Source organism: Equus przewalskii, chromosome 1 (genome assembly GCF_037783145.1).
Source record: "Equus przewalskii isolate Varuska chromosome 1, EquPr2, whole genome shotgun sequence".
NCBI lineage: Eukaryota > Metazoa > Chordata > Mammalia > Perissodactyla > Equidae > Equus > Equus przewalskii.
In genome coordinates, this window is record NC_091831.1 from 94078555 (window position 1) to 94101346 (window position 22792).

The following is a 22792-nucleotide window of genomic DNA, read 5'->3' on the forward strand; positions in this document are numbered from 1 at the left end:
TTTTTTAAAAGAAAATTAGAAAATCAAATTTATTTTGGCAAAATACAGACTAAGTGTAGATTTAACTTAAATTCTATGGTCAATTCATGTGAAAAGCATACATATTAACCAACAGATAATTCTTGATCATAGCTCAATGAACTCGTGGGGAAAAAAACGGTTCTTACAATCCTTTATATATATATATATATATTTTTTTTTCTTGGCACCCTTTTCTTTGGGAATAATTTCAGATTTACAGAAAAGTGGTAGAGACAGTACGGAGAGTTCCAGAGCTCCTGCACACTCCTGACTCAGTCTCCCCTGCTGTTCACATCGTCCATGACCAGGGTACATTTGTCAGAACTGAGAAGCCCACGTGGGTCCATCGCTATCAACTCCACTTCAGACTTCATTTGGATTTCACCAGTTTCTCCATTAATATCCTCTTTCTGTTCCAGGATCCAGTCCCAGGTACCACACGGCACTGAGTTGTCACACCTCTTCAGGCTTCTCTGGTCTGTGACAGTTTCTCAGACTTTCCTGGCTTTTCATGAACCCTTGGTGAATTTCGTAGTCAGAAAAAGAAAGGACTGATGATGACAATGATGATGACGATGGTGATGATGATGACGATGATTTACATTTGGGAATTCCTTCATTTTTATCTCGGTGGGAAGCAAATGATCCGGCTTTTGCTTTCTCTGTCCCCAAAGGGGAAAGGCAGTGCCGCCCCGGATGGATGGGATCCACCGAGGTCAACGGCGCCTGGACCCCTGCCCACCGCCCTCTCGGCCCCTGCCCCTGCCGCTGGCCCCCCGCCCCACCGCGGGGGACTGCGGGGCCCTCGGGTGGCGGGCGAGCCCCGGGCCTCGGGTCCCCTCGCCGGTTGGGCGTGCGCGCGGGCGACACCGGGTCAGCTGTTGCCCAGCCCGACGCGGCCACCCCGCCCCGCCCCGCCCCTGCCCGGGTCTTTTAAGCCTCTCCCGCCTCCGAGCAGCTGAACTGCCCGCTGCCTGCCCCGCCAGGCGCCCCCCGCACCATGGTCTGGAACACCAATCTGCGCTGGCGGCTGCCGGTCACCTGCCTGCTCCTGGAGGTGGCCCTGGTGGTCCTCTTCTGCATCTTCGTGCGCTACGACCCCGATGCCGACGCCCACTGGATGGACGAAAAGCTGGCCGGTAACATCTCCAGCGACCTGGAAAACGAATTCTACTATCGCTACCCGAGTAAGTGCTGCCACGCTGTGGGCCCACCTGAGGTGTAGCCGAGCCGGTCCCCACCTGCCCCAGGGCCCCGCCTGGCCGCACCTCCGCAGCCTGCTGCTCGGGAACAACTGGCTGGCCGGGAGGGGCGCATGAGGAGGCGATGCTGCCCGCAGCCCCCTGCCCCGCCCACCAGGCTCCCCGCGAGGGGCGCCCGCCAGCCTCCGGAGATCGCGCTGGAGATGCGGCCGGGTGTGCACTAGCTCCTTTTTCCCTGAAAAAGTGATGGGGAAAACTCAACCGGGGTCAGCTCCGTCCAGGCACCCTCAGAGGCCCCCAGCCTCCCCGTGAGAGAGCCCTCCTTGATGTCCTCATAAGACCCCAGTCCCATCTCGGTCACCAACCAGAGGATGACCCTGGTCGCTTGTCCAACTATGCTTGTAAGGGGGTAGGTCCGATGTCAAGGGCTGCAGAGACAGGTCGTTGGCCACCAGCCCTGCTGCAGGGAGAGGTGGGTGGGACCATGGCCCTACCCTCTTTTGGCTCAGAGAGGGACACAAAGCCCCCCTGAATTAGCTGGTACCGGCAGTACTGTGGCCGTGGAATCACCGGACCTCACTTCTATCATGGCCACAGTGGGGTGGCCTTAGGCAAATGTCAACCTCCCTGAAACCCGATGTTCAGGAAACAGATGCCCAGGACTCAGGAGTGGGGAGAACTGGCCCAAGGTCACTTGGATTGGCCCACCCCTGGGACCCCTAGCCCAGGACTCCTCCCACGCCCTTGTGCTTTCTGGTTTTCCACGCCATCTACTAGCAGCCAATGACAGTCGTTCTAACTCTTGGTGCTCATGTAGCCGTGGACCATTAGTTCTGGAAGGGACCCTAATGCTCACCTCCAACAGCCTATACCAAACTGGTGTTCCCTCCATGGCTTGTATACCCTCAGTAATGGGATTCTTTACCTCCAGAAATAGCATTTTACTTAGAGCCAAATAAATAACTGCACACATTCAGGATGTGAGCCTGCATGAGAAAAGAAGTGGGGTTACAGGCTTAGTGGGAGCCAGCCATATTAAGTGGCTACAAAAAAGCTAGCACAGTCACAGGCCGGATTAATAGAAATATGGAGCCTAGGGGAAGGGAGGTGACAGAAGAGGGGTGTGCCCTGTGCTGGTGAGACCACAACCTTTACTGGGCTCTACTCAGGGCCATGTTTTAAGAGATCGTAACAGCTGTGGCCTTGGAATTTAGACTCCAAATCTACCCTTCACGTTGCCACCTTTATGCTCCTTGGTGGGAGACTGAGGCAGGCAAGCTGGACACCCTCCTCTGTCTGTTCCGTTCCTCCCTCCGGCTCTCGTTTATCTCCTGGCTGTAGAGCCAGCCCCCCAGTAAAGCATGAGGTCCTCGACATGTCTGGGCAGTGGGAGGCCACAAGACCCTATAAGAGGGGCTACAGAACCTTACCAGTGAGGGGTGCAGTCCTCATGTCTCCCTGGCTCCAACCCACTCCCTCCACACTCACCTTTCATGCTCCACCTTCATTTATTCACTCAACAATCACTGATCTATAGGGTGACATATAATTTATCAACCAAATGACACTTTTGAGCGCGAGGGGTGGGAGAGCTGTGCTAGGACACAGGCAGAGCCATGACTGTCCCAGCAAACCAGGGCTTATGGCCACTTTGGACAAACAAGTTGAATATCCTGGGTCTCCGGCCCCAAGGGGCTCCCAGACTCATTGAGAGCAGAGAGGTGTGCCCCCACACACCCGGCCTCAGTGGGGCCAAGTGCTTTGGGCAGAGGGGCTCTGTGATCCTTCCTGGAAAGCAGTGGGGTGGTGAGGAGGGGAGAAACAGGACAGCGGGGAGCCCCCGAAAGAGCATGCTGGGAGGTGGGCTGCGGGGCTCCGTGGGGCCCAAGGGTAGGGCTTGTGAAAGGCATTGGAGAGGGGTTGCTAAGAGGGGGTGACAGCCCCCGCCATCAAGGAGGGACTTGAGTTCCTCCTGCCGTTTCCTGTGAGGGCTGGGCTCTTGGGCATCTGAGCAGGAAGTGGCAGAGAGGAGTGGAGGGGAGGGAGAGAGGCTGGGCCTCAGGATTCCTTGGCAAGAACAGGAAGCAGTGGCCACCACTCGCCACGAGTGCATGCTCTCTGCCTTAATCATCACCACCGCCCCATGAGGAAGGCATGGTTAGGACTCCCATTCTACAGATGAGGGAACCAAGGCCACAGAGGGACAGTATCTTGCCAAGGTCACTCAACTAGGAAACCAGAGAGCCAGTGTAGGAGCCCCGGAGGGCTCTGAGCCCTCACTCCTGGACCACTCTCCTCCCTCTAGTCTCCCCTCTCCTCTTGCCCTAACCCGCCCTTTTGAGGCCCACTAGATCACGGTGGCCGTGGTTGGGAGTAGGGGGCACATGGCCCAGGTGGGGCCCACGCCTGGGTTCCTGGGCAGCAAGGCAATTCCCAGGGGGTGGGGTGAGGGCTGGCCCTTGTGGTACTTTCTGGGTTCTTGGCTGCAGGCCATCAACACCTGTGTGGGCCTCATTCCTGCCCTGGGGATGAGTGGAACCCACTGGGCATCTCTGGTTTCCAGAGGAGTCCAGCTCCAGCTGGCTCTGGAGGGCCTGAGGACAGCTCCCTGGGCATGGGCCCCTTGGCAGCTAGCAGGCAGAGCTGGACCCGCTCAGACAGTGCCCTGGGAGGCCTAGCTCCTGAACACGAAGCTTCCTCATGGGCTGCTGCTCCGGGGCCTGAGTGGCCACCAGCAGTGTCTGGAGGAGGCTGGCCCAAGGAGGAGCCGTCAGAGCCACGGTTCCTCAAGCTTCCTAGGATGACATGGTCGAGAAGGAGCGGGACACATTCCAGGAGATGACCCAGGGCAGGGGAGGCCGTGGTTTACACACCTGAAGGGCTGTTTCATGAAGCCAAGGCTCGCCCTGCACCCCTGGAGACCTGAGCCTTGGCTTCGGCTCCGCTTCATAAAGCAGGAGCTTTCCCAACAAGCGGAGGGCAGGGTAACCGGGCGGTTGACTTTGGAATTAAACCGATCTGGGTCCATCACCAAACAGAGTGAGCCGTCTCCCTCACCACGCTGGGCCTCAGCATGCCCATCTGTAAAGTGGGGATGTCATTTAATGCACAGGATCTCCAGGAAGGCTGAAGGTGGCAGGCGACTGGTAGGGCACATCTCGTGGCATGAAGTGAGAGGGCAATAAACACTGGTATCAGGCTTCCTCAGTGGGGAGTGAGCACCCCGTCGCTAAAGGTATTTAAGTGGAGGCTCAGCAGCCCTTTAGAGACGTGGCCAAGGAATGTCTCCTTGAATATCAGTTGGAACTATTATCGCATTTGAGTCCCTTTGTGCTTGCCCCGCTTACACAGTGCTTTCTGCATGCCCTGTGGGGCAGGGCATCTATTCATTTCCATTTTGTGGTGCAGGAAGTGGAGGTTAGAGGTTTGCATGACACTTTCAGCCAGTCAATGGCACAGGCGGGGACAGGCCAAGCCCTCCCACGCCATAGCCCGCTGGCTTTCCCAACCCCCATGGCATTGCCACTCCCTGGCCATCTGCCGAGATTTTGCGGTGATGGTGTGGTTCTGCGGTCGGCTCTGAGGCATGGGAGGGGGGCACGCAGAGCCTTGGGGAACTGAGGGACTGGCCAGCAGGCCTCAAAGAATAGTTCAGACTGGACTGGCCACTAGAGGCTGGGAAGGGGCCGTATGCAGGCCACTGCAGGACCCCTCTTTCTGTGCGGACACAGTGAAGGGGAGGGAGTGCCGTGGCCCATAGGCTGGGAAACTTTGTCCTCAGATGTCAGAAACTCAGCTCCAGCAGGGACCCATCCTGGGTAGAGGAGCGAGCTAGGAGGGGATGGGGGTGGCGGTGGAGAAGGGGGAGTGAGAACAGCTGTGTACTGGTGCCCCCTTGTGGCAGTCTCATGGCTGCAAGCCAGTGTGCCAGCTACACCCCTGGAACCCCCAGGTTGAGAGAGCAGGTTCTTGAGTCATCTCAGGCCAGAGAGAGAGCAGGGAGTGGGGAAGCGTCTCAGCAGCTTCCACTGGCCCTCAGCCTGTCACCAACCCAGTGCAAAGCACCTGGTCAGCCTTGGAAGAGAAAAAGAGAAACCGTGGCTAATGTGATTGAGCAATTGCCCAGAGCCAGGCCTAAGCCCAGGACGTTGGCTGCCACCACAAACGTCTGGGGCGAGCACTCTCTGAGCACTGTGACAATCCCCCATTTCATAGAAAAGAAACTACAGATCAGGGAGGTTCTGTCCTTGCTGAAGGCCATGCAGTCTGGACCTTCAAACCATTACTATTAAAAGTGTTGTAGGTAGCACCAAACTATGAAACATAAATTAATAAACTGGTACGTTGGGTTCTAAATTAGGACCAGTTTGGGAGATAAGGAGAAAGGGAGTGAGAGGATGAATGGGGAGGTGCCCATGGGGAGGGATGCCGACGTCTGCGTGCCTGAAGGAGGGGGAGAAGGAAGAGACACCCCCGGAGAGGGCCCAGCAGAGAGATGAGGCACCCTTGGAGGCAGGGAGCAGGACCGAACTGGTGAGATGGGGGAGGGCAGGGAGGAAGCCAGCCCTGACACTGCAAATACCCCCACCCCGCCACAGTCCTCTTCAGCTCCGCCCCTACCTGCATGGTTCCTCCCCAGTGGACACCCCTCTCTTTGAAAGGCCACCACCTGCTGCTTTTTCCTAGGGGTTCCTCCCACCTCCCTCCCTGCCAACGCCTTCCCTGTCTGGTCTGCTCGCTCCAAGGCAAGCCATTCTCTGCTGCTGTCTCCCACTCATGGTGCCCACATTCTGACTCACAGCTCGAACTTCGGGCCTGCCCCATCTCAGAGGCCAGCTGCAACCCGCCCCACCAGGCCCCATTGCTCCCACACTGCCCTGCCAGCCTTCACCACCACCCCTCGCCCCGTGGTCATCTCAAACCCCCCTGGCCAGCACTACACCCGCACCTCCCTCCCATCCTGGCAACTCTTCCTACTTCTCTGTGTTTCTCAACAGCCTTGCCGTCCTTCCAGCTCCCCTCCCTGCTTCTGGGATTGTAGTCTGAATATGTCGCCTGCCTATCTTTTACACCTCTCCTCCAGTCTGTCACTCGTCACTTCTTCCCAAAAATAACCATAATACCGTGTCTGGTGCTTCACATCCGTTGGCTTCTTTTCCCCTACAGCAGTTGAAAGCGTGATAAACCAGGAAACACGATAATATGTGAACTGAGCTGTTTCACGTTATGACACCTGGGCCGAGCCGCTGTTTGTTTGTGTGTCACACAGGTCTCCTCCAGACAGAAGGTCAGAGCACCATGCTGGGGCGAGACCCACAGCTCTCTGCACTGGCTCGTACACCCCCTGACCCTGTAGGGTGCCAGCCCCACTAAGCCTCCTCCAGGTGGCTGTGGCCTGGCCCTCAGAGAAGCCTGCAGGGGCACAGATGAGAGCGGGCGAGGCCAGGGCCGCTGTAGCATGAGCATCACTGCCCCCAGACCTGTGGCCAGGCTGCAGTGCGCACCAGGGCCTATCCACCCTGTGGGTAGGAGCCATTAGGCTGGAGAGGGGCTGCAGCCTCACCTGACCATGAAATCCACCTCACCTGGGCCTCCTTGCCTGGTGCTCAGCCAGCATCCCTGGGTGCTACTGAGGTCCCAGTAATCGATCATTCATTCACCAATATTGATTGAGGCTCCCCGGGCACTCAGGTATTCCTGGGGAACACCAAAGTGAACAAATAGACTGTTTCTATCTAATTTTGTCGAGTGGCCCAATAACGACCTTCATAGTGCTCCTCCCACCCCCCCAGCCAAGGACCCAGGCTAGAAGTAGGTATGGGATTAGCTGGTCTGTCTCCTCAGGCTCTTTTAACCCAGAACATTTCTGCAGCCTTTGTCTTTTATGCCGTTGATATTTTTCAGGAATCCAGGGAGGGAGGAGAAAAGCAGTGTATGCGGAGATTCCTTAAGACAATGCAAATGTCCTGCTCTTCATCAAAATTTTCTGCTGGATTTAGCATCCACTGATGGGATCTTTACTGTGAAAATGGTGATTCTCTAATTTGAGTACTCATTCCACAACTAAAAGTCGGGCCTTAAGCGTCGTGTTGTAAACAGGAGCCCTCACTACTATCTCATCTATTTATTTACCTATTCTGAGTTCCTATTTTTTAGTGGTTTTAATTCATTATAGGACATAATTATTTTGGTGCTCAAATTGTCCCTGAGTTGGCCACTGGGAGCCCTTCGATCTTGCCCTTGTGTCCTGTGATACCTGCAATTCCTTTCAGTGTCTCATACTTTGGTAACTGTGTACTGTCTTTGCTTCTCAAAGCTCTTTGCCTTCTGTCACTTTCTGGTAATTGAGAACCATGCAGTGTTAGCACTGGGAGGACAGTTAAGATCATGCTAATCCATCCCTTTAGTTTTATCGAGAAAACTGAGGCTCTGAGAGGGGAAGTGGCTCATCAGGGCCACACTGTGAGTTGGTAGAAGAGCTGGGTCAGAACTCAGAATTAGACTATGCCTGAGTAACAACAAATAATAATAAAGTAACAATAAATAATGAAACGCCCATTTCGAGCACCTCTTATGGGATGGATACTGGGTAGGTGCTTTACATACTCATCTGCATCTAATCTCTGCAACACTCGCAATGAAGAGTCGTGGAAGAAGGTGGTATAGGACCCAAGGATGTTCAGTTATTTTTCAGAGTTACCTGCCCAGCAGATAGAGGAACTGAGGTACGGATTCAGGTCTCAGTGATGCTGGAAAGTGTACTTGCTGCGAGTGGGGGTGCAATGTGGAGACCTTCCTGCAGGTGATGATCTGATGTGCCTGGCCAGTCAGGGGACTCCCGGGCCAGATGAGACTGACCTCTCCATTGTAAAGGAATAGAGTTGTGGGGGTAAGGCCCAGAGGGTCGGAGCTCCAGACCCTAGACTCTGGGTGTAATCTACAGGCCAGCCTCCATTTCAAGTGCCCAGCTGCCCACCTCCACCCCAGGTGAGGGTGGAGAGTGAGAGCTGTCATCTCCTGAGGGGGAGCGCTCAGGCATTTCTCGGCATTATAACCCAGTGGTGTAAGTGGTCTACAGTAGGGGCTCATCTGGGGGCCCCCAGCTCAGCCCCTTCTAGAGGCTCTTATGACAAGACGGGGGTAGAGGCTGCTCCACCGGCAGCGGAGCCATTCATTACCAGGATCCAGATGCGCAGATGGGGGGACGGGGCTTGGGGAGGCTGCCTGGGCCCGCCCAGTGGCAGGGAAGACACAGGCGCTGCTCCGGGCCTCGCTGGCCCAGACCCAGGGCTATGGTGGGCCTTCGCCAGACCGCCGAGACCCTCCGCTGCGCTCTCCCTGCAGGCTTCCAGGATGTGCACGTGATGATCTTCGTGGGCTTCGGCTTCCTCATGACCTTCCTGCAGCGCTACGGCTACAGCGGCGTGGGCTTCAACTTCCTGCTGGCAGCCTTCGGCATCCAGTGGGCGCTGCTCCTGCAGGGCTGGTTGCACTGCTACAGGGAAGGCTACATTCTCATAGGAGTGGAGAAGTGAGCGCGGCGCGGGCGGGGGCCGGGCCCCGGGCCCCGCGGGTGAGGGGCGGGGCGCACTGGGCGGGACCCGGAACGAGAGGGGGCGGGGCCCGGGTCGGGAACCTGGGGAGCGGGGGTCACTGGACCGGGCCCTACGGCTGAGGGGACCGACCTTTGGTGGAGTGGAGGGGCATGGCACACTGAGCCGGGCGCGGCCTGGCGGGTGATGGGGCGGGGCCTGGGGGGGGGGCGCGGAGCGCTCTGGGCGGGGCCTGGATCATGAGAGGGCGGGGTGCACTGGGCGGGGCCTGGCGGATGAGGGGGCGGGGCCTGGGGCGGGGACCCGGGGCGGGGCGCACCAGGCGGGGCCCGGCGGGTGAGGGGGCGGGTCCAGGGGCTTGGGACTGTGAGCCGGCTCCTAGTCCTCCAACCTGTCTGCTTGGGGCCTGCGGCAAACACCGCACACAGACACACACACAGACACTGCTTCCCGATCAGCCAGTCTGCAGGGTAGAAGTTCTGATGGTGTCCAGGTACTGAAGGAGGGAGGGTCTCCCTCCCTCTCAGACGAGGCTGCAGGAATGCGAGGCCGGACTTCCTTCCAGGGGTCGGCCGGGCCTCCACCCTGGCACATCAAAATGGCCCTGAGAGACCGCAGTCCCCGGGACCTGGGGTGGGGGACCCGGAGACAGCGCGGCTGCCCCAGCCAGCCTCAGGAGTTGGTCTGGAGGGAACATCGAATGGGGGAATCCAGTCGAGGGAGGTGCCTCTCCCCGCCTGGCCAGTGTCCCCACCCGGGGCGCAGGCACGGGACAGAGATGTGAGGCAGGTGTGGGTGCGGAGCCTTCGGGATGAAGCCCTTCCGTGCCTCAGCCTCCAAGGGGGCACCCTCTCCCGCTCTCTTCTCACCTCCATCCTTCTCATCACTTTTCTCCGTGATAACCCTTTGGTCCAGTGAACACCAGCGGCCTCTCCCTCAGGAAACCCAGCCCCTCCCTCTGGCTGAGGGGGTCTCACCCTCAGTGTGTGCCTCCCCCAACACCACCACCAGCTTATAAAATCAGTTTGCCCAAAGCCAACTTGCTCAAACCAACCTGCCAAGCAGCCACCTCACTGAATGGCTCATTTATCAAACAGTCTAGGCCATGGCAACTTAGGAAACCTACACCAATTCGTGTTGCACAGGACAGAATCGACAGCCTTTGGGAGAATTTTTCCCAGTTTAGTCAAGTTTTGGTTTATTGGAGGTTCTTCTGTAAGTCCAGTTTAGGCTGTCTTCAATTTCTGTAGACATATGACAATTTGGGCTAAAGAAAAAATTTTTTTAATTTGAGAAAGTTGTCCTTGGTGTGTGAAAATGAACATTCATTAGCCCGCTCGAAAACCAAGTCCAGAGAAAGAGTTTAGAGGCAAATTGGTATAAAACCACATTTAAAGCGTAAATCCTTGCTGTCAGATATAGGGCACCAGTCAGGTGTCATAGGCCAGGCGTCTGAAATGTAAAACATATGCCAAATATTTGCAAAATATTAATGCACTCAAGCCAGTTAATGAATCCATGAATTAAGAGAAGCAGGAGAGAGTTGACCAGATGGAAAATGCGTTGGAACAAATAAATCAGTCTTTTTGTATCTAAAATCCTTGACATGTGTATCACCCTGCGGTGCAAAATACACAGGAAATTCTCATTCCCAAGGACATATACCCAGAGCATGACAATATCCATAATGTTTTTGTTTGGCTGCTGTGGCAAGATAGCTCCATGGCTAAATGAAAATCAAAGGTACACAACGTTTAAAAATCTTCAAAGGGGATCATTGTGAACTTTGTGAGTTAGGTTTTCGGTGAAACAGTTACTTAGCAAGCTGGTCACTTGACAAACCGAGTTTGGGCAAATTGGCTTTCAGGGGTTTGATTTTTAGCCACTGAGCTGGAGCTGATTTCCGTCCGGTGCTCAGGGCTGAGATGAGCGTGTTGTCCCCAGACCTGACTTTGGGGACCCTCCTCCCGGCTTCCATCCTGTCCCTGCTGAGGAGTCCTCCAGGTGGCACCTGCCACTCCAGGGTGGTACCCCCTGCAGGCCCTGCCCGAGCCTCCTGGGGCCCTCCTGGGCTGTGGCGTCCAGATCTCCATCTCCCAGGTGCTGATGGCCCAAGGAGTGAGCTCTTGGCTCTCTCACTCCTTGCTAATGGTCGCCTCTGTCAGGTGGGTCTGCTGGCTGCAGCCTTGGGACCTCAGGAAAAGAACTCAGCCTCTGAGCCTCCATTTTCCACCCATGGGATGTAGCTAATAACAGCGCCTGTCCCATAGGGTCCAGGTGTGGTACAGGAGGGCATGTGCAGCGCCCAGCAGGCATCTCAGGGCCTGGCCCTTGACAACCAACATCATTCATCAGCCAGGCCCTGCACTAGGCTCTGGGCACACCTCAGTGAATGAGGCCCGTAGGGAAGCGGACATTCCAGTGACCATCCTCTGTCTTGGGAGGGACCCTAACAGAGCAGTGCCCTGTCCCCATTCCACATCCTGGCCCTACAATCAGCTCGCTTCTCACTTCTCAGCTCATGATTCACACACACACACACACACACACACAGAGCCCTGCACATGGGGGAGGGGCTCCTCTGCATGTGACTGCCCCTACTGGCCCTAAACCTTCCCCGATGAACAACTCTCTTGACTCGGAGAGCCACACTGAGGTCTGCCCTGGGATCCAGGACTACTTTGCTGCTGGCAGGGCACAAGGAGGCCTGGGTTAGGCAAAGTGGGCATGTAGATGGAACCAGGGGCTGCTTCATCCACAGAATGTCCACCTGGCTGTCTGCCTCCCCATCCTCCCTCTGCTACCTGGCTGGGCTTTCAGAGTCCAGACTTAAGGAGGGCCTGTGTGCTCCTCTGCCTCCATTCTCTCCGTTGGCTTTCCTGCCCCTCCTTCCACCCAGCCCCCAGTTCCCCATCTCCTACAGGAAGGCCTCTCTCTCTTCCCTGGACACAGACCCTCTGTCCCAGGAAGAGGAGGTCACAATAGCTCAAACTCTAGCAAGGCCCAGGATGCCAGCAGGAGGGGTGTCTGTAGAGGGAGAGCTAAGGGTCTGGAGGCAGACACCACATCTGGCTGGAGGAATCTAAGAAGGCTGCCTGGAAGAGGAGGCAGTGAGGGGAGGTTCTGGGAGGGTAGGCAGAAGATGGAGGACCAGGGCAAGGCCCCAAATATGGGGTGTGTTCAACAACAGCAGCCAGACCCCTTGGGTGCCTTGAGCACCAGCTGCCCGTAAGGAGAGGGGGCCTGGGGTGGGAGCTGCAAAGAAGGGTGTGGCCTTTAGTAGGCGCCACTGCTGTGTGGACACTGCACCTATTCTTTCTTTTAATTCTTAGAGCAGCTCTAAGATGTTACGCGCCCTTTATCACAGAGGATGAAAGTGAGGCTCAGAGAGGTTAAGCCACAAGCCCAGACCCACAGATGACCGAGCCCAGATTCAAAGCCAGGGCTTGGAGCGCCCCTTCCTGCCATTGCCTCAGCCCCTCCTCTGCCCGCCCTGTCTCCCCACAGCCTCATCAATGCCGACTTCTGCGTGGGCTCCGTCTGTGTGGCCTTTGGGGCCTTGCTGGGCAAGGTCAGCCCTATCCAGCTGCTCATCATGACACTTTTCCAAGTGACCCTCTTCTCGGGGAACGAGTTCATTCTCCTCAGCCTGCTGGAGGTGAGCAGGGCTCAGGATGGGCATAGTGCTGGAGGGGACACGGGGGGACAGAGATAGAGAGGGCTGGGGAGACACGCCAGCTGGATTCAATTCAACCATGGCAAGTCACTGGACCTCCTGAGCCTCAGTTTCCTCATCTCTAAAGTGGGAGTGATGACATATATTGGGCAGGGATCATAGGCCACCTAGCAAAGCACTCAGCACCTGGGCAGAGCAGTGGTTCCTCAGATGTTGGCTTTCTCCTCCTTTCTCTTTCCTGCACATCAGATGAAAGCGCGGGATGTCCTGCACATACACCACATTCCCAGATTGCCCTGCCAAGAAAAGTACCCAGTGTATTGAGGGGGTACATCTGTAAGGAAGGATCCCAAGGTTGCCATGTACAGCTGCGCAGATCGTGCACTGCACAGTGGTGCCATTCACATGGACTATGGCAGAAATGATGCCCCTTGGGGTTAGCCAGTTCAGTGGCCTAGGTAAGGGGCACCTTTGAGTCTAGCTCAGAAACCTCTTTGGTACCTTAGCAGGGGAGGGGGTCGTTCAGGGACTCCACCCATTTCTGAGCCCCCAACTCCTCTACATTTGGATTCTGCCTGGAACCTCTCCCCAGGGCTTTATTTAGGACACCCTACATTCAGTTATTCCTTTTGTCATTTTTTTAGCCACCAGACTGGTCCAAGCCACTGTATCTCCTCCTGGCTCATTGTCCCCCCTTCATCCCTACCCCAGGCACCTTCTCAGGTCAATGGCCACCAGCAGCCATGGTGGTCTGTTATTCATGCATATAAGACCATTCCCTTGATTAAAACCCTCCAGTGGATTTTTTTTTTTATTTCACTTAGAATAGAACCTACACTTGTTACAAGGCCCTACATGTTCTGGCCCCAGCCTTTCTCGCCAAGCTTTTCGTCTACTCTCTCCCGATCTTTCTGTGCTGTGATCATACCCTGCTGTTGGCTCCTCAAACACACCAAGCTCGGCCCACCTCAGGGCCTTTGCACTTGCTGTTCGCTTTGCGGGAATGCTCGTCCCTCAGGCCTTTTCACTATTGAGGTCTCAGCTGGAATGCTGCCTCTTCAGAGAGGCCCTCCCAGGTTCCCCTACCCAGTGTTGCTCTCTCCTTACACCCTGCCAGTCACTGTCTCTCACACGGCCTTGGTTTATTTTCTTCACAGCATTTTTCCTTATCTAATAAGGGCAGGAAACCTTGTCTGCCTGGACCATCTCTATCCCCAGCACCTAGGTCAGTGCCTAATAAGCGCTCCGTAAATATTTGTCAAGTGCCTGAATTTTGGAGTCTGACTCCGTGTCGGGCAACGCTGCAGGCGCTGGGTTACAGAGGTGAGCAGGACTCACCCTTAGACCCCAAGGAGCTCACAGTCTAGTGAGGGAGCCAGCAAGTCAACAGGCAGTGACCACACAGTATGATCAGGAGTGAGCTCAAGGGCGAGGTGGCCTAGAGGAGGGTGCCCGAACCAGGTCAGGGGGCTTCTTGGAGGAAGAGGTATCAACGCTCGAAGTCAGGTGGGAGATAACCAGGCGAAGGAGTGAGCAAGGGCATTCAAGGCAGAGGGAACAGCAGGGCAGAGGCCTGGGCGAGAGCCTCAGTGAGAGGTCTCAGGAGCTTGGGGCTGGCTGGGGGGCGGGCTGTGCTGAGAGGGGACTTGGAGGGGTAGGGAGGGTGGGGGAGGAGCACCAGCCATCAAGACTCCTGGGGCCGTGTCGGGCGTGGTCTCACGTTATCCTGAGGGCAGTGGGGAGCACGGAAGGTGTCAGTCAGTGGAGTGGCATGGTCGGACACACGCCATGGAAATGTCACTTTGGCTGCGGTGAGAACGATTGGAGGCAGGGAGCCCAGGAAAGAGGCTGGGACCGGGACTGGGCGAGCACGAAGAGAAGACAGTGGGTGATTCAGGAGACTCTGGACAAGCCTCAGAGACTGGCTGGGGTGCGAGGCGAGGGGGAGGAAGGAGCTGGGCGGGGCGAGGGGCAGGCGCTGGGGCCTGTGGGTGTGAGCTGGCATAGGCTGATGGTAGCATCTTGGGTGAGTGGAGAGCAGGGAAGGCTCCTCAGGCCGTCGAGAACCTTCCATGATCTGCTCCAGAAAGTCTTCTAGTGCGTGACAGCCCTTCCGCCTCTCTTTAGCCAAGTTTAAACACAACAGTCACTGGCGACATGTAAGGAGCCCTTGTCTTCGGCTGGCCCCTGCTCTGACTGCTTCACATGGGATATCCCATTTAACCCTCATCTCTGAGATAGGCACAATTATTACCCCATTTTACAGATGAGAAAGCTGGGGCTCAGAGAGGTTAAGGGGCTCACCCAAGGTCACACAGCTAGGAGAGGCACCCACCAGGCTGGGGGTCAGGAAACCCAGCTCTGTCAGCAACTCCACAACTGGCTCTATGACCTTTGATGACACATTTACCTCTCTGGTTGGGTTTTCCCATCCAAAATGAAGGAGCGAGCCTATGATTCTGATTGGCATTTCCTCTGAGATTGGTTCTGAGCGGGGAGGAAGAGGAGGCTGAGGGAGGGCAGGTGGGGGCAGGGGAGGAAGGCTCAATCAGTCCAGCAGCCGTAGAGTGTTTACACAAGGTGTCTAGCTTAATCCTCGAGACAGCCCTGCTGAGTCCCGGCCATCTCCCCACTTTGTAAATGAAGAACTTGACCTAAAGAAGTCCAGAGGCATGGAGGTGGGTAGGGCAGGAAGGGACAGATTGGGAGGGGACCAACTCTGCCTGCTCTGACTTTGGGAGGCAGGCAAGAGGAGGCTGGGGATGGGGTGGACGGTGGGAGGTTAGGTGGGAGGTTGGAGGGCAAGGAGTGTGACAGGAGGCAGGGGAGATGGGTCATGCAGCCTGGATGGGGTGGTGGCGGGCCAGGAGTGGTTGTCTAGAAGGAAATGTGGAGAGGGGCAGGCCCAGAGGGAAGGAGGGAGTCCCGAGGAATTAAGACAAAGTGGGAGCTAGTGGCTGACAAACTAGATAGGAGGTTGCCCTGGGTTCCAGCTGGGCTTCACCTCTTCCAGCTGAGCAAGTCCCTCACCAAGCCTGGCATTTGCCATCGGGGCCCAATCGCACTCGCTGATGGAGATGTCCTGGCATTTGGTTGACAGGCTTACAGCCTGGGTTCAGGGACCCCCTCTTTCTCTCCTCCCCAGTAGATTGCTCTGCGGGGGCCCTGGGCTCCATCCTGCGGCTCACAGAGTCAGACACAGCTGGGCCTCTGTCTGTGTGTGGGGGAGGGAGAGAAGGTGTCAGAGCCTGACAGGCCCCTTGTACCCCAGGTGAAGGATGCAGGGGGCTCCATGACCATCCACACATTCGGCGCTTACTTTGGGCTCACAGTGAGCTGGATCCTCTACCGACCCAACCTACACCATAGCAAGCAGCCGCAGAGCCCTGTGTATCACTCGGACCTCTTTGCCATGATTGGTGAGAGCTGCCATAATGATTGAGGGCCACCATGATGTCTGAGGGCTGCCATGATGGGTGAGGGCTGCCATGATGGGTGAGGACCACCATGATGGCTGATGGCCGCCATCATGACTGAGGGCTGCCATGATGGCTGAGGGCCGCCATCATGGCTGAGGACCACCATGATGGCTGATGGCCACCATCATGGCTGAGGGCTGCCATGATGGGTAAGGACCACCATGATGGGTGAGGACCACCATGATGGCTGAGGGCTGCCATGATGGGCGAGGACCACCATGAGGGGTGAGGACCACCATGATGGCTGAGGGCTGCCATGATGGCTGAGGACCACCATAATGGCTGAGGGATGCCATGAGGAGTCCAGGCTGCCATGATCACAGCTGATCCCCATGTGGTCTGGTGTGTGGCTGCCAGTTCCTTTTGTGGAGAGGGCAGAGGGAGGTTGCCTGTAGATTCTTCTAGGATCCTTGTCCCCTTTCCCCGTGGGGCTGGAAGAAGTGGGTCACTCACCCTGTGTTTTCCGTAGGATGCCCCAGGGCAGACACAGTGGTAACCAGGAACCGTCCCTCCATCCCTGGGCTGGGGCAAGGCGACTTCCTGTGTCCACTTATTCCAGAGAACACATGTCAACCACCCTCTCTGGTCTCTTAAATCCCAGCCCTGCCTTCAAGGAGCTCCTCAGTGTCATGGGAGAGATGCCAATGCCTCTGGATGGTCTCCCTATAGTGGAGAAAAAGATTGTCCCATGGTGCTGTGGGAGCAGGGGGTGCATGGAGCCCGGTTACAGGCTCAGGGTGGACTTCCCGGAGAGCTAGGTGGGGAGTAAGGCAGGGACGGCCTTCTGGGAAGAGCCCCCAGATGCATAAAGCTCCGGAGTGGGAAACAGCTGGCGTGGGAGTCATCTGCCATCTGTGGCGCTAAGGGACAGGATGGCTCTGAGCTCTGTAGGGCCCTCTAACTGATGCCTCTTGTCCCGGGTCCACTGGCCCTATCTGGTCCGGCCAGGCACCCTTTTCCTGTGGATATACTGGCCCAGCTTCAACTCAGCTGTGTCCAGCCACGGGGACGCCCAGCACCGCGCTGCCATCAACACCTACTGCTCCTTGGCCGCCTGCGTGCTCACCTCGGTGGCACTGTCCAGCGCCCTGCACAAGAAGGGCAAGCTGGACATGGTGAGTAGTGGGGGAGCAGTGGGGAGTCTTGCGGGGAGGGGCGCTGAGCACCAGGCCCTGCCAACAGCTCTGTGAGGTGGGCAGCATGAGGACTGTCGCACCCATCTTGTGGATGAAGAAACTGAGGCTTGGGGAGAAGTGGTCTGTCCAGACTGCATAGCCAATTTAGGCAGAGCCCGGAGCCAGCTTCCTGGAGGCTCTGCTATGCCCGCGGCTCTGGACCACCTGGCTGCTCCTCCTCGTTCTCCCCCCAGAGCCCGCGGTGTTGACAGCATCTGTGCTGAGACACTGCCGGGAGCCCTGGAGGCAGTGGACAGTCACTGAGCAGGGAGGTGGGGCTCAGGCACCCGGGGGGAGGAGAACCAGACACACTGACATGGGCACACCTGTGTGCATCTGACACCCACACGCAGGGAGGAACATGGGACAGGGTCCAGGTCAGGGCTGTGGCTCCCCGCAGACCTGGATCCAGACCTCTTTCTGCCTCTCACTGGCTGTGTGCTCTTCCACAAGTCATTTAACCTCCCTGCCCCTCAATCTCCTCACCTGCAAACACGGGAAGGGACCTGTCCTTACCTCCTGGGCTCCCCGTGGAGTGCCTGACAAGCGCCTGACGAGCGCAGACCCCCAGAGCCAGTCAGCTGGCATCCTGCAAGCCCACAGCCTCTGACACGGGTGTGGACATATACACAGTCCCCACAGGTGCGTGACGTTGGCATCCATGCATGTAGAGAATGTCAGACACGCGAACCCAGGCACACAGGTATGTGTGGCTCCCGGATATAAAGGGAACGTGCAGACACACAGACAGGGCTCACCGGCACGGACACAAGTACACTGATTTGTGTGCACGGAGGATGCCAACTCCTGGTGTGGGTGCACATGTGCAGAGCACACAGGGGCGGCCGTCCCAAGCCCGGGCCCCGGCTGGAGCTTCTGCAGGCTCCTGGCTTGCTGAGTGCACTCGAGCCACCCCTGGCTCCCAGGGCGTCAGCTCCTCCAGGCCCACGCTATAGGGGAGGACTGAATTCCTGCTTGCTCTGCCTGCCCGGCCCAGGTGCACATCCAGAACGCCACGCTCGCGGGAGGGGTGGCCGTGGGCACTGCAGCCGAGATGATGCTCATGCCTTACGGCTCCCTCATTGTCGGCTTCAGCAGCGGCATCATCTCCACCCTGGGTTTTGTGTACCTGAAGGTGAGAGCCCCAGGCGAGGGGCTGGGGGCTGGAGAGTGCTGGGTGTCTGTATTCCTAGGGGTCCCTCGGGAGGGGGATGGGGCTGGAAAATCCTGGGTCTGTGTATTTGGGGCCTCCAGAATCCTGGCCTCGTGGGGCCGCTGCCACAGGCCCTGGGCTGAGCAGCACCCCACTCCCCTCTCCAGCCATTCCTGGAGTCCCGGCTGCGGATCCAGGACACATGCGGCATTCACAACCTGCATGGCATTCCCGGCATCATAGGCGGCATCACCGGTGCCGTGACGGCAGCCTTTGCCAACAGTGCCGTGTATGGAGAGGAAGGGTATGTATGAGAGCGTGCAGGTGGGGCTCCCTCCTTCCTTCTCCAGTCCTTCCTGCTGTTCCTCTGGGGTCCAAGGTTATGTCTCCACCCCCTTCCTTCCTCAGTCTGGATCACTGTTTCATGGGCCTCCCTCCTTCCACAAGAGTCGTAGAGACCATTTGATCTGTCTGGCGCCCCCATTTTGCAGATGGGAAGTGTGAGGACCAGGATTTACTGAGCCTTGGTGCCCATTCACATTTGTGGGGTGGCAGCAATGGCTAATTGGCCTCTGTCTGGGGTCCTGACCTGCCCCTGTCTCCACCCCAGGCTTATCCAGGCCTTTGGTTTGAGGTCAAAATTGGACTCCAGCATGCAGGCCAACCTCCAGGCTGCCGGCCTCTTCATCTCCCTGGCCATGGCCCTGGTGGGCGGCATCATCGTGGGTGAGTGGAGGTGGCTGGTCCAGAGAAGGTGGGGGCACAGCAGAGGCCAGCCCAGAGCTCTCAGGAACCCCATCTCCGCCCCGTGACTGTGGGATGGGGGGATGTTCCCAGCGGAGGGAAAGGGCTGGGTTGGCAGAGGAAGGAGTTCCTGACCTCTGGTGACCTCCCACTTTCTTTAGGCCTCATTTTGAAACTTCCATTCTGGGGCCAAGCCCCCGACCAGAGCTGCTTTGATGATGCAGTCTACTGGGAGGTGAGTCCTCGGCTCATCCCCCTGCACAACGGCAGCTGCGGCCACCCTCCCCGGACCCTGCCCACGTCAGCTGGGCTGGGGCCTGGGAGTCGGAGCTGAGGGTTGGGGACAAAGCCTGCGTCATCCCGCTCTTTTATCCAGAGGCTGTGCCTGCTGGGGGTTGAAGGCTGTGGTCTAGAGTCCCAAAGTGTGGTCCCCAACAGCATCAGCATCACCTGGGACCTTGTTAGAAACACACATTCTTGAGCCCCACACAGACCCGCTGCATCTACAGCTCAGGGGGTGGGGCCCAGCCCTCTGTTCTCAAAGCCCCCATGTGATTCACACGTCCATGAACCACTGCCCGAGACCAGCGGTTTCCAGCCCTTCCATGCACACTCGAACCACCTGGGGGTTTAAAAGCCTTCTAGCCCCAGGCCTCCGCCCCCAAAGCCTCGAGTTAATTGGTCTGTGGCATAGGGCCTGTATATTAGGGTTTCACTTAAAGCTCCCCAGGTGAACCTAATATACAGCCTCGGTTAAGAATCACAGTGCAGTGCTCAGCTTCAGTCTCCGTAAGAGCCACCTGGAGACCCTGTGAAAATGCAGCTTCCCAGGCGCCTGCTCAGAAAGTCTGCTTCAGCAGGGCCTGGGGCTCCGCCTGGGGCCAAGCACCCAGGTGGCTCTGGCGCAGAACCTGAGTTCTGTGACATCCACTACTTTCAGCATCTAGAGGAGCATCAGTCCAAAAACCCAACTTGAGAAACACTGTTCTAGAAGCTTTCTGTGACCTAGGCAGGCCTTCCTCCCCACGAATCATTATTGGAGGTGTTTATCGGCATTAGACGATGGCAGATGCCGAGGGTCCTTCTTGCCCCCTGTACCTTCCCCTCATGACGAGGGCGAGGACCCAGCCTGTATCTGTGGCCCCTGAGACACAGGTCCGCCCATGATTGCCTTCCCTTTGGCTCCGTAGTTTTAAAACCATACCAGGAGTTTTCAAGGTAATTTTAAGTAATATCCACTATAAACCAATTTAAAGTACGTAACTAATAAGCCTTTTAAATTCACTCTCTTTAAATTATTTTTTTAATTATAAAAAGAATAGAAGCTCATTAAAGAAAATCTGGAAGGAGAGAAAAATAGAAATTCCATCACCCTAATTCAAGCACTGTTAACATTTTAGTGTATATCTTTTCAGTCTCTGCTCTTTAAGTCCGCATAGCTTTTTCTTACACAGCTGAGATGACATTACACACCCGATCTGGTGTCCTGTGCTTTCTCTCTCTACCCTAAGCAGTGTTCCGTGTTATTACACTCCTAATAAACTTTCTTTTTTTAGCAGCGCAGTTATTTTCGTTCTGCATTTCAAGTCAGAACTTAAACTATTTTAGACACCACAATTAGAAACCACATGCATTCAATACTAAAGAAATAAACTAAAAAATGTTACCAATTCCCATATGTAGAAGCTCCCTCTGGGTTCTGTTTTGATCTTATAATTTATTCGAAGTTCACACCTCCCCTCTGCTGTATACCCTTCAGCCGTACTCGGCTTCCAGTAGTATAATTCCACCACGCCACCATCAGGCCGTCCCCATGTCCCCTGGCCTCTGGGTGGTTTATCTGGAAGATGAGGTGGCTTCCCAGAGGCCGGGGGTGAGACAGAGTTTCCCCAGGACCACAGATGAGGACCACAGATGATCTTTAGGATCAAATCTAAGCCTCGAAGCCAAGGCAGGGCTGATGCGCCCCGACCGCACTCCACCTACTGATCCCCTTCCGGCCTCCCCTGCGCCTCCCCCTCCCTCACCTGTGCACCTGCCTGAGTTCAGGGAGCTTGCCACGCTGCCTCTCACCTGGCGCGCTACCACTCATCTTTCAGAAGTTGGTTAGGCACAGCCCGAGTCCCCCCGGGTTGGGTCGTCAGCCTCTTGTGTGCGTTTACAACTCTCGTTGTTACTGTGCGTTTCCCTTGAACTCCTTCCCATGGCTCTAGGGGGGCGAGGACTCCGTGTCGTCCTCGCGGGGCCCCAGCACCCTGGACAGTGGCTAACCTGACGTAGGGGAACAACACGTGCATGGAGGGCGGCCCTGCTCCGCGGCGTGCGATCTGCACAGTGACCACGAGGTGGCGCCCGCCACACACCATTGCCCGCTCCTGACTTGCCCAGGTTGCTCTAGCTCCACCAGACACACCTGCCCGGTCTGAGGCACCACCCTCCCAGCGGCCTCCTCTCTCTGCAGGTGCCTGAACACGAGAGGACTGCCCTCCGTCCTGAGCACACCACCCTCAGACCCCCAGAACCTTAAGCTCCCAGGGCAGGGGAGACACAGGTGAGTGTGGGCTTGGCTTGGCAGTGAGGGACGATGGGCAGGTTGTCCAGTGGGGGCCCAGCTCTGAAAATCAGATGCCACCAGCAAAGAGGCAAAATGAAAGCCTCAAGAAGTGAAGAGCGGAGCTTCCACCCCTCCTGCCTGGAGTGCAGTGGGCACGCTGGGGTTGGTGGGGGAGGCACTCAGAGCCGGACCACGTGCACATGGACAGACACAGGAATATGCAGCAGGCGCTCTGGGCGGGAAGGAGCATCCGGAAGGAAGGTGACCTGGGTGCGCGCTTGGCTTTCCTGCTTTGCTTACTGCGTGAGGGACTTGGAGGGTCTCTTCGCCCCAGAGACTGAGCCTCAATTTCCTCATTTATGAAAGTGGAGATGACAGGCCTGGCGCTATTCAATTGATCGACTCAGGCGAGAATCTGCTTCCCTCCCTCCCTCCCCTCTGTCCTTCCTTCCCTCTCTTCTTCCTTCCATCCATCAGCTAACATTTCCTTTTCCCCTCTGTGGAAGGCGCCAAGCCCTTTCCCAGGCCTCTTGCATCTACCCCTCTACCAGGTGCAATTACCTCTCTTTTTAGCAAATGAGGAAATTAAGGCTCAGAGAGGTTCAGGTTCTTCAAGGCCACACAGCTGGCCGGTGGAGGAACTGGGTCTTTCCAGGTCATTACCTTTGCTCTTATTGTCTTTATTTGCCCTCTTGGAGCTGGGAAAGAGCCGTGCATAGGGCAGAAGGCGCATGAGTGGCAGGAGGAGATACTGGGATGTAAGGAAAGAGAAGAGTGAGGCTGTGACCCGCTGCTCTCGGCTTTCTTACAGCAGGCTCCGCAGAAGCAGCTGGTGCTGCCGAGCTGGGAACACAGGAGCGAGGCAAGCAGCACCCTCCTTGGTGTCCTGGCCCTGGGGCGTCTCCACCCTGCCTTCCCCTCCTCCAGGGGGCCTGCCTGAGAGTGGAGAAGGAGGAGCTGGAGACAAAGCAAGTGTCCTCCAGGTTCTGGCCGCAGGAAGCCTGCCGCTGGGGTCTTGGTGGTCACATCCTGAGAAAAGCAGGCAGGGCTGGGGCTGGGGCTGGGGGTGGACCCAGGCCCTCCTCAGAGGCAACTGAGCTGCCAGCCCCCCGCTGCTGGGCTCTCCCACTCCCCGCCCGCCCTTACCTGCACCTTCACTGCTCCCTGGACCCCCCACCTCCCTGTGCCATGCAGATGGCGGCCTCCATGAATAAATGTTCTTGGTGCCCTTGGTA

General features: G+C 56.8%; 1 protein-coding gene across 4 annotated transcripts; it reads left to right on the forward strand.

Moving 5' to 3' along the window:
- The first annotated feature begins 772 nt into the window (after positions 1 to 772).
- On the forward strand, positions 773 to 22792 carry RHCG (Rh family C glycoprotein). 4 transcript variants are annotated; one of them, XM_070617705.1, is made up of 12 exons: positions 829 to 1208; positions 7128 to 7254; positions 8568 to 8754; positions 12284 to 12434; positions 15724 to 15871; positions 16880 to 17046; positions 18104 to 18241; positions 18427 to 18563; positions 18870 to 18985; positions 19165 to 19238; positions 21465 to 21554; positions 22372 to 22792. In XM_070617705.1, the coding sequence occupies exons 3-11, from the start codon at positions 8588 to 8590 to the stop codon at positions 21528 to 21530; spliced, it is 1164 nt and encodes a 387-aa protein (XP_070473806.1). In that variant the 5' UTR covers positions 829 to 1208; positions 7128 to 7254; positions 8568 to 8587; the 3' UTR covers positions 21531 to 21554; positions 22372 to 22792. The 4 variants fall into 4 exon arrangements, with proteins under 4 accessions (XP_008537141.1, XP_008537139.2, XP_070473806.1 ...); XM_008538919.2 differs by lacking the exon at positions 7128 to 7254 and having other exon boundaries at positions 773 to 1208; XM_070617695.1 differs by lacking the exons at positions 18870 to 18985; positions 19165 to 19238 and having other exon boundaries at positions 867 to 1208.